This window comes from Eutrigla gurnardus (assembly GCF_963514095.1).
Source record: "Eutrigla gurnardus genome assembly, chromosome: 3".
NCBI classification, from domain to species: Eukaryota; Metazoa; Chordata; class Actinopteri; order Perciformes; family Triglidae; genus Eutrigla; species Eutrigla gurnardus.
The window spans coordinates 9,415,560-9,429,857 of NC_139917.1; the positions used below are offsets into that span (position 1 = coordinate 9,415,560).

The 14,298-nt window shown below is 48.3% G+C and overlaps 1 protein-coding gene across 1 annotated transcript in view; it reads right to left on the bottom strand.

Moving 5' to 3' along the window:
- The window catches only part of LOC311010813 (uncharacterized protein), a gene marked incomplete at its 5' end in the record, with an annotated part of 31,701 nt that extends 24,144 nt beyond the window's left edge, over positions 1–7,557 (bottom strand). The window contains 5 exons of the mRNA XM_084005459.1: positions 642–697; positions 787–822; positions 1,120–1,291; positions 6,704–6,792; positions 7,482–7,557. Coding sequence (XP_083861585.1) covers positions 642–697; positions 787–822; positions 1,120–1,291; positions 6,704–6,792; positions 7,482–7,557 — 429 coding nt within the window. The remainder of the gene's footprint in view (positions 1–641; positions 698–786; positions 823–1,119; positions 1,292–6,703; positions 6,793–7,481) is intronic.
- Positions 7,558–14,298: the final 6,741 nt, after the last annotated feature.

Consider the following 14,298-nt stretch of genomic DNA (forward strand, 5'->3'; position numbering starts at 1 on the left):
AAGAGTTTGAAGATTTGGGGGAAGGCTCACCCATATTCCAGGCAAAAGGTCACATGGGTAGTGGCAAGGCGCCGGAGGTGGATAAGAATTGCCCTGAGATGCTGAAAGCTCTGGGCATTATTGGGATGTCTTGGTCGACATTCATTGTCACATGGGGTTTGGGGACAGTGCCTGTGGCTTGGCAGACCAGGGTGGTGGTTCCTATTATAAAAAGGAGGGGAGTGCCCAGTGCATCCCTGCTTTTTGCAGATGATGTGGTTCCGTTAGCTCCTTCAGAACGTGACCTGCAGCACACACTGGGTTGGTTTGCAGCAGAGTGGAAAGCAGTTGGGATGAGGGGGTGCACCTCCAAGTCCGAGTGCTGGGGAGAGGGAGGTCTGAGGTGCCCTCCTAAACCTGCTGCCCCGAAAACCCAAACCCGGATAATTGGAGAAAATGGATGGATGGATGGACTTAACCAGCTACTCAACTTCCTCCATCCTCACAGGTTACATGACAGATCTACATCTCCATTAAACAGCCAAAGAAACATCCCTCCATTGTTGTAGATGTAATCACCATTTATCACCCAATATGATTTTGATTGAATCACTATAAACAGGGACACTAACGTCCAGCAGTTCAGAGGTCAGGTGTGTTACCTGGTTTGTGGAGGGCTCAGCAGCAGGGTAACCACCTGTGGTCTGGTAGTTCTGATCTGAAATGGTTAACATTCAGACTTAAGTAATTTCATCTGGATAGTTCCTGTTTTGTAAATACTTTCTACAGTCCGATAATGTTACTCACCCTGTGTGACGTAGATGTAATCCTCTGTGTACTCAGCTGACAAAAACACGTATATGAATCACATTGCATGTTTACAGAACTACTAGAAAAACCAGTACAAAGCCCACTTTGGACAATCAGCCTATTTCCCTGGTTCTGCTGCCTACTTACACCCAGCTCAATAACCAAGTTACCATAAATAAAACTTCCTGCAGAGTTTTCCACAAGAGAAAGGGAGAGATTGCCAGTGACAGGGAGCAGCAGACTACAATATATTCAAATGTAATCATAAAATCAGGAATAAAGAACCAGATCTCTCCGCAAATGAGCTGAATAATAGGTTTTCTTCCTCACCCTGGTCCTCCACAGTGCTTGTGCCCTCCTGGTCTTCCTCTGATGAACAGGTGGGGGTGTTTCCAGGCAGAGGTGCGGGTGTTAGGGGCCCAGAGCCTCTCTGAACTCTGTAGGAGGAGCCAGGTGGAGGAGGTGGGGCTCCCATGGAGGGAGGCGGTGCCACCGACGGAACCTGAGGAGATCATATTACATCCATAGTAAATGTTTGTATCCTGTCAATGTCAGTGTAACAATAGTTTATAACAGTCTCAGGTGTCAAGAGGCCTGTAAATCAACATACCAGAATCAGAAAGGAGTTTATTGCCAAGGTCATTTCCACAAATTTACCTTGGTGTTCAGTGCGCACAATAGTTAAAAAGAACAAACAATAAAGCAAAGTACTGCAGTCAAGAACATATAATACAAATAGAGGAATTACCATAAAAATTAATTAGACAATTTAGCCGTACTATAATAATAAATTATGGACAATTGACAGTTGGAATGTGTAAAAATACAGTATATGGGGTTGTGCAAAATAGTATTGTATAGTACTTCTCAGTATAGACAAATTCTGATGGAGGGTGGGTAGTGGAGAGGGAAGGAGGGTTCGAGTGCATATCAGTGGGGTTCCCAGGCCTCGTTGATAATGAGGCCAGTTGCAGATGGGAAGGAACCGTCTTTTGTGGTCAGAGGTTTTGGTCTTGACAATCCTCTGCCTCTTGCTGGAGGAGATAGTTTTGAAAAGTATATGTCCAGGGTGGGAGCGACCGTCCATGATCTTCTCTGCTTGCCTCAGTGTTCTGGAGGCATGCAGAATTTGTACGTTGATACCGAAACCCAGAAAAATACTCGATACCATTTTCGATACCACAGGGAGAAAATTACCAAAAAATTAAGCAGGCAGAATTTTTTTAATAAACAGAACAATTTAAACAATATCAATAACACTTTTTTAAAAATTTGTCTGGCGTAGTGCAAAAAAAAAAAAAAAAAAAAAGACACACTAGGTGGTCGATCTCCCATTTGTATGCAGTCTCATCTCCACCAGAGATCAGCCCACTGAAAGTGGTGTCATCCACAAACTTCTGGAGCTTGACGGACTGGTCAATGGAGGTGCAGCTGTTTGTGTACAGAGATGTGCTTCCCCAGCTTCACATGCTGCTTCGGCTTAGTCGACACGTGCAGCTGGTAGAGCTTGTCCTGTAGCAGGGTCGGGATGATGGTGTTGAAGGCGGAGCTGAAAGCCACATAAAAGGATCCTGGCTTAGGTTCTTGCCGAGTCCAGGCGCTGTAGGATGAAGTGGAGTGCCACGTTGCCTACTGCATTGTCCACTGACCTGTTGGCTCTGTAGGCAAACTGCAGGGAGTCCAGGAGTGGGACAGCACAAGGTGCTCAAAGGACTTCATGACCACAGAGATCAAGGAAGAGGGTCTGCAGTCTTTGAGTTCTGTGGGACTTGTTTTTTGAGGGGAGGGGGATGATGGTGGAGGATTTAAAGCAGGCTGGTACATGGCATGTCTCCAGCAAGGTGTTGTCTGAACATTGAAGACAGCTGATCAGCGTGGTACTTCAGGGTGGAGGAGCTGCTTTGTGGGGATTCTGCCTCTAAAAAATTCTGTTGACAGGATGGAGAGGTGTCAAAGGGGGGGGAGGGGGTCCAAGAGGTAGGCAGTTGAGGAAACGCCAAGGCTCCTGCTGAGGTGGGGGAAGTCTATGGAAACCAGAGTTGTTCCTAAAAGCATTAAAGTTGCCAATGTCATTCCTCTCTTTAAATCCTAGAAGCTTCACTAATGATCGTCCTATATCTATTTTGCCTTATTTCTCTAAGATTCTGGAGAAAATGGTTTGTAAGTGAATAATATCACACTTGAATTAAAGAAATATCCTTTATGAACATCAATATGGGTTCAGAAAGAATTGTTATACTTGCATAACTATTACAACTGGTTGATAAAATGCATACAGCTATGAATAACAATGAATATGCTATCTTGGCATATTTTTAGATACAAGCAAAGCCAGGTGCGCAAATAACTCAGTGGTAGAGCTGGCGCCCCATATACTGATGGCTAAGTCCTCACTGCACCGGGTTCGAATCTGCCCGGTGGCCGTTTCTGCATGTCGTCCCCTACTCTCCCCCCCTTTCACTCTCACGCTGTCCACTCAATAAAAGAGGCAAAAAAGGCACAAAAAAGGCAATAATAAGGCAAAAAAAGGATATAAGCAAAGCCTTTGATACGATAAATCATGAAATTCTAATCTCCAAATTAAGACATTATGTTTACCATGGACAGACCCTTAAATGGTTGTACAGTTATGTAACTGATAGAGAGCAATATGTGGTTGCTAATGGTCTGGCATCCTCCAGAGCCAAGACACACTAGGTGGTCGATCTCCCATTTGTATGCAGTCTCATCTCCACCAGAGATCAGCCCACTGAAAGTGGTGTCATCCACAAACTTCTGGAGCTTGACGGACTGGTCAATGGAGGTGCAGCTGTTTGTGTACAGAGATGTGCTTCCCCAGCTTCACATGCTGCTTCGGCTTAGTCGACACGTGCAGCTGGTAGAGCTTGTCCTGTAGCAGGGTCGGGATGATGGTGTTGAAGGCGGAGCTGAAAGCCACATAAAAGGATCCTGGCTTAGGTTCTTGCCGAGTCCAGGCGCTGTAGGATGAAGTGGAGTGCCACGTTGCCTACTGCATTGTCCACTGACCTGTTGGCTCTGTAGGCAAACTGCAGGGAGTCCAGGAGTGGGACAGCACAAGGTGCTCAAAGGACTTCATGACCACAGAGATCAAGGAAGAGGGTCTGCAGTCTTTGAGTTCTGTGGGACTTGTTTTTTGAGGGGAGGGGGATGATGGTGGAGGATTTAAAGCAGGCTGGTACATGGCATGTCTCCAGCAAGGTGTTGTCTGAACATTGAAGACAGCTGATCAGCGTGGTACTTCAGGGTGGAGGAGCTGCTTTGTGGGGATTCTGCCTCTAAAAAATTCTGTTGACAGGATGGAGAGGTGTCAAAGGGGGGGGAGGGGGTCCAAGAGGTAGGCAGTTGAGGAAACGCCAAGGCTCCTGCTGAGGTGGGGGAAGTCTATGGAAACCAGAGTTGTTCCTAAAAGCATTAAAGTTGCCAATGTCATTCCTCTCTTTAAATCCTAGAAGCTTCACTAATGATCGTCCTATATCTATTTTTGCCTTATTTCTCTAAGATTCTGGAGAAAATGGTTTGTAAGTGAATAATATCACACTTGAATTAAAGAAATATCCTTTATGAACATCAATATGGGTTCAGAAAGAATTGTTATACTTGCATAACTATTACAACTGGTTGATAAAATGCATACAGCTATGAATAACAATGAATATGCTATCTTGGCATATTTTTAGATACAAGCAAAGCCAGGTGCGCAAATAACTCAGTGGTAGAGCTGGCGCCCCATATACTGATGGCTAAGTCCTCACTGCACCGGGTTCGAATCTGCCCGGTGGCCGTTTCTGCATGTCGTCCCCTACTCTCCCCCCCTTTCACTCTCACGCTGTCCACTCAATAAGAGAGGCAAAAAAGGCACAAAAAAGGCAATAATAAGGCAAAAAAAGGATATAAGCAAAGCCTTTGATACGATAAATCATGAAATTCTAATCTCCAAATTAAGACATTATGTTTACCATGGACAGACCCTTAAATGGTTGTACAGTTATGTAACTGATAGAGAGCAATATGTGGTTGCTAATGGTCTGGCATCCTCCAGAGCCAGGTTAACATATGGAGTGTCACAAGGGTGAATTCTGGGACCTCTACTGTTCTAGTATTCAACTGTTCTAGTATTCTAAGACCTTGCTTCTGTATCTTCCACCTTACCTTCCTATACTGTTTGCGGATGCCACCAATGTGATTTCCAACCCCTTGTCTCAGTTGCAAACATGGATATGGAACAAATATCTAAATGGTTTCAGTTAAATACTTTATCATCAAACATAAAAAATAGAATTGAATAATTTTTACCAATAAATACAACAAGGAGGAAGACTGAATGTTGTGTAAAGCATCTGGTAAAGCATCTTGTATGGTTGAAGAGACCAGAAATGCAGGTCCATTTACAATATACACTCACCGGCCACTTTATTAGGTAAACCTGTCCAACTGCTCGTTAACGCAAATTTCTAATCAGCCAATCACATGGCAGCAACTCAATGCATTTAGGCATGTAGACATGGTCAAGACGATTTGCTGCAGTTCAAACCGAAATGTGATTTAAGTGACTTTGAACGTGGCATGGTTGTTGGTTTCTTTGGTGGTAAGAAACTGCTGATCTACTGGGATTTTCATGCACAACCATCTCTAGGGTTTACAGAGAGTGGTCAGAAAAAGAGAAAATATCCAGTGAGCGGCAGTTCTGTGGGCGCAAATGCCTTGTTGATGCCAGAGGTCAGAGGAGAATGGCCAGACTGGTCCGAGCTGATAGAAAGGCAACAGTAATTCAAATAACCACTCGTTACAACCGAGGTATGCAGAAGAGCATCTCTGAACACACAACATGTCAAACCTCGAGGCGGATGGGCTACAGCAGCAGAAGACCACCGGGTGCCACTCCTCCACTCCTGTCAGCTAAGAACAGGAAACTGAGGCTACAATTCGCACAGGCTCACCAAAATTGGACAATAGAAGATTGGAAAAACGTTGCCTGGTCTGATGAGTCTCGATTTCTGCTGCGACATTCGGATGGTAGGGTCAGAATTTGGCATCAAACAACATGAAAGCATGGATCCATCCTGCCTTGTATCAACGGTTCTGGCCGGTGTTGGTATGTAATGGGTCGGGGGATATTTTCTTGGCACACTTTGGGCCCATTAGTACCAATTGAGCATCGTGTCAACGCCACAGCCTACCTGAGTATTGTTGCTGACCATGTCCATCCCTTTATGACCACAGTGTACCCATCTTCTGATGGCTACTTCCAGCAGGATAACGCGTCATGTCATAAAGTGCGAATCATCTCAGACTGGTTTCTTGAACATGACAATGAGTTCACTGTACTCAAATGGCCTCCACAGTCACCAGATCTCAATCCAATAGAGCACCTTTGGGATGTGGTGGAACGGGAGATTTGCATGATGGATGTGCAGCCGACAAATCCACAGCAACTGCGTGATGCTTTCATGTCAACATGGACCAAACTCTCTGAGGAATGTTTCCAGTACCTTGTTGAATCTATGCCACGAAGGATTAAGGCAGTTCTGAAGGCAAAAGGGGGTCCAACCCGGTACTAGCAAGGTGTACCTAATAAAGTGGCCGGTGAGTGTATAAATAACATCAATTGGTCTCTGGATCGCTTACCTTTATAGTAGGACGACAGGTCTCTGGATCTATCCTCAAAGTTCATGTCTCTGAAGTCAGAGTTTCAGTCAAAGTGATGATGACTCGCCAGATCATAACCAGGTTTCCAAAGTAAAATCCAAGTGATCAAGGTCACGTCCGAGTCTCCAACATTGTGTCACATGACTCAGACATTCTGAGTCTCAGAGTTGAGTCAAGTCGATATTAACGCCATCCATTATCACAATAATAAAGTTTTACCCTTCACTGTATCATCTGGTTTTCTTACCGGTAGTGGAGGGAAGACAGCGTCGCTGGCGTTGTCCAGCTGGTAGTACGTGATGGTTGCATCCAGATCAGACGGCTCCTCCCCCGTCTCTGCAGGGAAACCAAACTGACACTCTTTATTCAGAGCCGTCGCCACATGACGGCGACTGCGACTGAACAGATTTACCTGTCATTACTTCAGGTATTGGTTTAAAGGTGAGATCAAATAATGACGTGTGGATAAGTTCCTTGCTTGGTTTTGTTTGCTGTAATCACATTGTTAAGGTTAGTTTGTGTCATGTGGCCTACTATATCTTTACTTCATTGTGTCACTTTTGATGACTAATGGCAACAAAAGTAAAAGTTTACCAATACTTAAAGGTTGACCCAACATCATGTTCAGAGATTGTGCATTGTTTACCGTGACCGGAAGGCGTAGTTCTCGTAGTCGTGGTAATATCATCTGCCAGGGTGGTAATAGGTCAACTGTGGACCAATCAGGTGACGATTCAGGAAACGGGTGGAGCTTCTGACCAAAATCAATGACACACACACACACACACACACACACACACACACACACACACACACACACACACACACTGTTATCAATATGTTTTTGCATGTGTCCAGACTGGGTGGCTTTGGCCCAGACGCAGAGCGAGTCAGAAGATTGGGGGTTCGATTCCCAGCTCCTCTAGTCTGCATGCATAAGTGTCCTTGCGCAAGATAATGTTGCGATCTGCCTGGAGGTATGCCTGCGTGCGGGTGCATGTGACGGCGAACTTGCTGCTACATGCCATAGCAGCGGGTGTGCTGCTCAATAGCGCGCCTCAGCAGGTGAGCGCAATTGGACCAATCAGCAGCACACGCCATGAACCCCAGACAATATAAGCAATAGAGATACTCGGATTGGATATCAGCTCCAATACTGACTAATTAGCTGGATCAGATATCGGATGAATGAGGCCGATCCAGCATTCCGATCCAGTCATTTCATTTTTATTAATATCATACACAGCTATACAGTGACAGCGATCTAGTCACTTCAATTCTATGTTTGCAACGCTGGTTATGTCATCACGCAGAGCACACACACAGCAGCTAGTGATGAGCAAACAGAGCAACATAGAGCAAGCGCCGGTTAATTAAGCCATTGTTTGTTTGGTTTCAGGCAGCTGCTATATTTTATATTACATCATAAAATATCTGTTTGCACTGCACTTTACATGGTTACAAGTCTTATTTATTTCTTTTTGCTGCTAATGTACATTTTGTTATTTGTTAATAAATAATATTAAGTACATTTATATCTGTGGCAATGTCACATGGCAAGGTATACGGTTCATTCATTCAACAGTAGTATCAGATCGGTATTGGGTATCGGCCGATATGCTCAGCCCAGGTATCGGTATCAGTATGGAAAAAAACTGGATCAGTGCATCTTTAATAAGCAACGCAAGTTTGTTCAGTTGTTTGCAACGCAGCTAAGGACAGCAGAAGAAAGAAATCGCTAAAGAATCACAGAATTAAAAACACATCGGAAAAGGAAAAGATCAACAGGGCTACCGGTACGTCTCTTTACTGGACTCTGGAGACCGTTTTAAATGTGATCACTTGCTACGTAGTAGTCCGTGTCTATGGGCAAACAAAATGTATTGTCTGTTGATAAAGTTTAACATTGCTGTACATGGGTAAACTTAGCAGCTGCCATTACAATTGGCTCAAATCTTTTTTTAGTTAATTAAGCTGTTTAAGCCATTCAATAAACCTTGGTTATAGATGTGTACATTGATGGAGTGTATACGTATTAGTAGAGAGTATAGTGAATTTAGCTTCAATGAAATGCAAGGGGCAAATATGTAGTTTGTGTATAAGAAGACTAAGTATTTCTGTTCAGAAATGGTTATGCAAATCTACAGTAAAATCGTTTTATTTGAAGAATGAGTATTTAGTTAAAATTGTGATAGAAATACATGTCATGTATAAAATCTGTATGATGTAATGATGTAGGTTAAAACACAAGGCAAAAACAGGTTAATTTAATGGTTCTAAAAGTAGAAGTGGTGTTCTGTTTATTCAATGCCTAATTTACACAGTATATAGCTGGGCTGATAAATAACGACATAATGGTGAATGTATGTTTAAAATATATACATACACGTTGCCTAATTAAATGTACTTTGTTGTATTTGATGGAAAATACAGAACTTTATTTACATTTTATTGTTTATTTTTTGTATGTTAAGGTTTTTCAGCGTTCTTGTTTACTGGTCAATTACATTGAAGAACAAGTGAAATCCTGAGTCTGGTCTTACACACCTCCAAATAGTGTTTATCGGATCCGAGTGTCGTTTATGCGTGTAAATTAGTTTATCCACGTTTACATGCAGTTTACGTCTTCCTAAATATTTTTTTGCGCTGCATTATGGTACGTGTCTGTGAACAATCACTGCCCGTGGCAGCTATCATAAAGATGATGTTGGTGCATTTCATCACTTCTTGGGAATACGAGTAACAAAGAGGAGGAAAGCCTAAAGTTTAGCATGTTTCTGTAATGTAATTACATTTGTGGTTCCCAGAGAGCTGTCATTTATTTAGTTTGCTTTGTTTTACTAAACAGACCTGCTCTGACCTTTGTTTTCTGTACGAGGACACAGTTGGTTGATCACTTTTTGTAGGCCAGCTGATGTTTGGTGCAGTTTTATTTTGATTAAATAAACACCTAAAACGAAAGTTACGACTGTAACTACGGTTCTATGAATCCTGGATGACCGCCAGAGGCAGTGCTTAACACTGGATATCTTCTGTCTCGCGCATGCGCAGGTCGAGTATTAATACCAACAAAGTCACCTGTGACCTCGGATGACCCCCGGCTCAGGTATAAGTTCCGGTGTCATCCGCGAGATCGCTTCCTACAGAATCTTCTTGCGGCTCACGAGATTCTGAGTGACCTGGATTTCTGGCGGTCATCCAGGATTCATAGAACCGTAGTTACAGTCGTAACTTTCGTTCTATTTCATCCTTACTGACCGCCAGAGTCAGTGCTTAACACTGGATGACTCATACCAACAGAGTCACAAGGAATCCGGAATACCCACCTATACGGGTGAGGTGGAGGGAGTCCGGTGGAGAACCACGCCCAATGGATGGGGGGTAGCCACATTCACGCTGTAATATCTGGAGAATGTGCTTGGTGATGCCCATGAGGCTGCAGCACATATGACCTCCAAGGGCACTCCTCTCAGGACAGCCCATGATGTGGAGACACTCCTAGTAGAGTGGCATTTTACTCCAGATGGTAAAGAGAGGCCGCTTGCCCCATATGCCGAGGCTATGACGTCAACAATCCAGTGGGACAGGCGCTGTCTGGACAGAGCACGACCCCTCCTGGGTCCACCGTGACAGATAAAGAGCTGGTCGGACAGCCTTATGCCTGCAGTAGCATCTACGTAGGCTCTAAGGGCCCGTACCGGGCACAACAGCTCAGGGTTATCACCCCCCTCCCCTAATGGGGGTTCAAACCGTGCCAGTTGGATAGGCTGGTTGAGGTGCAAGCACGCCAGCACCTTAGGAAGAAAAGCCGTGTTCGGCCACAAGGTAACGCAAGAGCCATCCGAGTTCCATCTCAGGCATGAATTGCTCACGGACAGGGCGTGCAGCTCACCTACACGTTTTGCTGAGTGATGGCGAGGAGAAACACAGTTTTGGCAGACAGCCAACTCAGCTCTGCCTGTGCCAAGGGTTCAAAGGGTGGCGAGCATAGGGTGTCCAACACCAAGGGCAGGTCCCATGCAGGAGCTCTAGGGGCGCCAGGAGGGCGCAATCTCAGCGCCCCTTTCAAGAAGAGGGACACCAGCCTGTGGCTCCCCACTGTGTCATTGTCGACTCTGGCGTGCCGCGATGAAATAGCAGCCACGTACACCCTCAGTGTAGAAGGCGACCGATCACTGTCTAGGAGCGATTGCAGAAACTTAAGGATGGTAGGCACGGAGCAGTGCACTGGATCAACGTTCTCCACTGAACACCAGTTGGAAAATAGTTTCCACCTGTTCTGATACTGCAGGCGGGTAGAAGGTGCTCTAGCACTCAGAATAGTTCTCCTGACGGGTTCTATGCAATCGCTCAGCAGCGGGTTGGGCCCTGCAGCGGCCAAACCCACACCCGAAGGCGGCCAGGGTTGGGATGCCAAATCCGCCCCCCCCCCTTGCGACAAGAGGTCTGTCCTCTCTGGAAGGCGCCAGGGTGTCCCGCAGCAGAGTTTGTGCAGCAGGGGAAACCAGGTCCTGGCAGGCCAGAAGGGGGCCACCAGGAGCAGGATGTGCCCCTGGTGAAGCACCCTGAGAAGTGTTTGGAGGATCAGAGGAAGTGGCGGGAAGGCATAGAGAAGGCTGTCTGGCCATGTGTGGGCCAGAGCATCCTGACCTAGAGGGCTGGTCGTCTCCATTAAGGAGAACCAGAGTGGGCAGTGGGCTGACTCTTCCGAGGCAAAGGTGTCCACCTCTGCTCTGCCGAAGTGACCCCAAATGTCGTGCACCACCTCTGGGTGGAGCCGCCACTCTCCTGATGGAGGCTTGTGACGGGAGAGAAAGTCTGCGACCTGATTCCGATCCCCCGGTAAATACGTCGCCCGTAGGCTGGTCAGGCGAGGGGCTGCCCACGTTAGGAGAGCCTGGGACACCTGCAGTAGCCGTGCGGACCTGGTGCCCCCTTGATGGTTTATGTGGAAGACCGTCGCAGTGTTGTCCGACCGGACAAGCACATGTTTGCCTTTCAGATATGGCAGGAAGTGCTTGAGTGCTAGGTGCACGGCCCATAGCTCGAGCACATTGACATGCTCTGTGCCGTCCCGAGCAGACCATTGCCCCTGAACCGTCCTGTTCTGCCACACCGCACCCCATCCTGAGAGGCAGGCATCCGTTGCGACGAGTTCGCGACGAAATGGAACAGAGCCCATGGGCACACCTCTCGTCAGGTATGACTCCTCCCTCCATGGCAATAGGGCACGCAGGCACTGCTGTGACACCCTGAGCCTCCTGTGTCTGTGCCACTTGGCGTCTAAGTGGAAGCTGTTCAACCACCTCTGCAGTGGGCGTAGTGACAGCAAGCCCAGGGGAATGACAGTCGAGGCAGCCAGCAATTTGCCCAAGAGGCAAAGGAACTGGCTGTAGGGCAGCAACTTGCCCCCTTGGACCATGCGTCGAGGCGAGGGCCGGGCCTCCATCGTAACTGTGTCCAGATCCACACCGATGAAGGTTATGGTCCGTGAGGGGATCAGAGAGCTCTTCTCCCAGTGCACCCTCAGACCGAGCTGAGACACGTGAGAGAGAAGGCGAGCCGTGTCCTCGGCGGCCTGAAGCCGGGTCGGCGCACAAATTAGCCAATCGTCCAGGTATGGTAGGATCTTCAAGCCCTGCGACTGCAGAGGCGAGAGAGCTGCCGCGACGCACCTGGTGAATACCCGTGGGGAGAGGGAGAGCCCAAACGGGAGCACCCTGAACTGAAAGTGACGGCCTTGGAAAGCAAAACGAAGAAACTTCCTGTGATGAGGCACAATAGGAACATGAAAGTAGGCGTCCTTCAAGTCGACTGAGGTGAACCAGTCTCCTTCGGCGACGGCATGAAGGAGATCTGCTCCACGGCGCAGCATGTGGAATGGCAAGACTTTTAAAAACTTGTTGAGGTAAAGCGGGCAGGATCCTGATGGCAGCGGGCAGGCCTCTCGGCAGATTGCCGAGGCCCATAGTAGCCCCTGGGGTGAGACGGTGGCCGGGGGTGGGCCCTTGGGGCAGATGCCGAGCCCCCAGCCCTGCCGAAGGGGGGGGGCATGCCCCTGCTAAGACCCGAGAACTGCCGCCTGGTACGATCAGCCTGGACCGTCCGGTCGAGTGCCTGCAGAGTGGCTGCGCCGAACATTTCCCCTGGTTCCACCGGAACCTTGCGAAGGGTCCTCCTACAAGTTTCGGACAAGGGTGACTGTGCCAGCCAGACCTGGCGGCGAGTCTGAACGAGAGTGGACATCAGACGCCCCATTTCCCTCGACATTAAGGCAAAAGCCTGCAGCGAGGCATCACTGAGGCTGATGGTGGATGCGTCCACTTCAGCCTGCTGCAGGGAAGCTGAGAGGGCGAGCATCAGATGCAAGAGTGAGTTGCCAATACGACCCATCCGGGCTGCTGTGCCATAGGCCTTATAAAGAAAGGCGTCTGTAATCCGACATTGCGGGCGAGGGCACCTGGAATCTGGCCTCAGGGCCTCGTCGGGGGAGACTATGAGGGAAGCAATTGTCGGCTAAACAGCCGGCATGTGGTCAAGGCCAAATTTGGCCGCATCCTGCATTGCAGCCAGAGTCCGGCCGTCTGCTGTAAGGTGGGAGAGAGCCTCTCCAGCATGCATGCAACTCCCTCAGATATTCCTCAGAGGGAGGGACGGTGAAGGTGGCAGGGGCTGGAGTGCGCCTGAAGAAAGCACTAGCCGGCTTCGGCTCTGCTTGCTGAAGATCCAGCTGCAGGCGTGCCAGGGCTGCACGAATGATGGATCCCATGGAGCCATCTGCCGTCCCCTCCACGGAGCTCTGAGCGGAGGAACGAGAGCCAGGCCCAGAGACCTGGGAGGACCTCTCATTAAAGAGAGTGGCAGAAGCTGCCACGGAAACAATGTCCTCCTTCGGAAACCGCTCAGGCATGGATGTTCGCTCGGGTGAAACAGCGGTTTCCGTACGAGCAACAGGGCGGAGGGACAGGAGGAGAGATTTCATCTGGGCCAGCTCTGTTGCAAGCAGATTCACCAGCTTGTCAGACTTGGCCGTTTTCCTGGAGGGAGCCCCGGCAGCCCCTGTGGCACGCCGCTTGCTCGGACGGGCAGGCAGGGCTTGGGACGACTGCCCCGACAATGTGGAGCCAGCATCGGCCATCAGGCTCTCCACCTCAGTCAGCCTTGCCGCTCTCGCAGCGAGAGGCATGTAACTGCAGTTCATGCAGGGGTCTTCTGAAAGACCCTCCCTCAGGTGCTCAAGGGCAAGACAAGAGGGACAATGGTCATGGCCATCTTCGGGTTGAAGAGGAGCCATATAGGAATTACAGGCATGGGAATCCATTGCGGCAACGGTGCCAGTACAGTCAGGCCGAGCGAGAGCACTCTGCTGACCGTGAGAACGGGACATAAAACGGTTGTAAGGCTACGGTGAGAGGAGAGTGGAATACACTCTACCGACCTAGCGACTGTATGTATTCTCCATGAATTTCCCTCCGTTAATGCTATAGTGAGGGGGCGAGGACACCCCCTTCGCAAATACGGCAGCTTATCAGTATAGGGATTTAGTTATCAATATGAAGGCTAGCACAGCGCACAGGCTCCTGCTAGCACCCCCCAGAGGCAGCCTGAGCGAGAGCACTCCGCTAACCGTGGGGACAGGACACGAACAGTGTTCAACGCTACGATGAGAGGGGAGCGAGGACACACCCCTTCGCATAAGCTAGCGCCGAGGCACACTTCAGGGCAGCCAGAGCGAGAGCACTCCGCTAACCGTGAACACAGGACCCGAAAAACGGTGATCGATACTACCGAGGGAGGGGAGCGAGGACACCCACCTTCACTGATATGGCAGTTATCGATCTA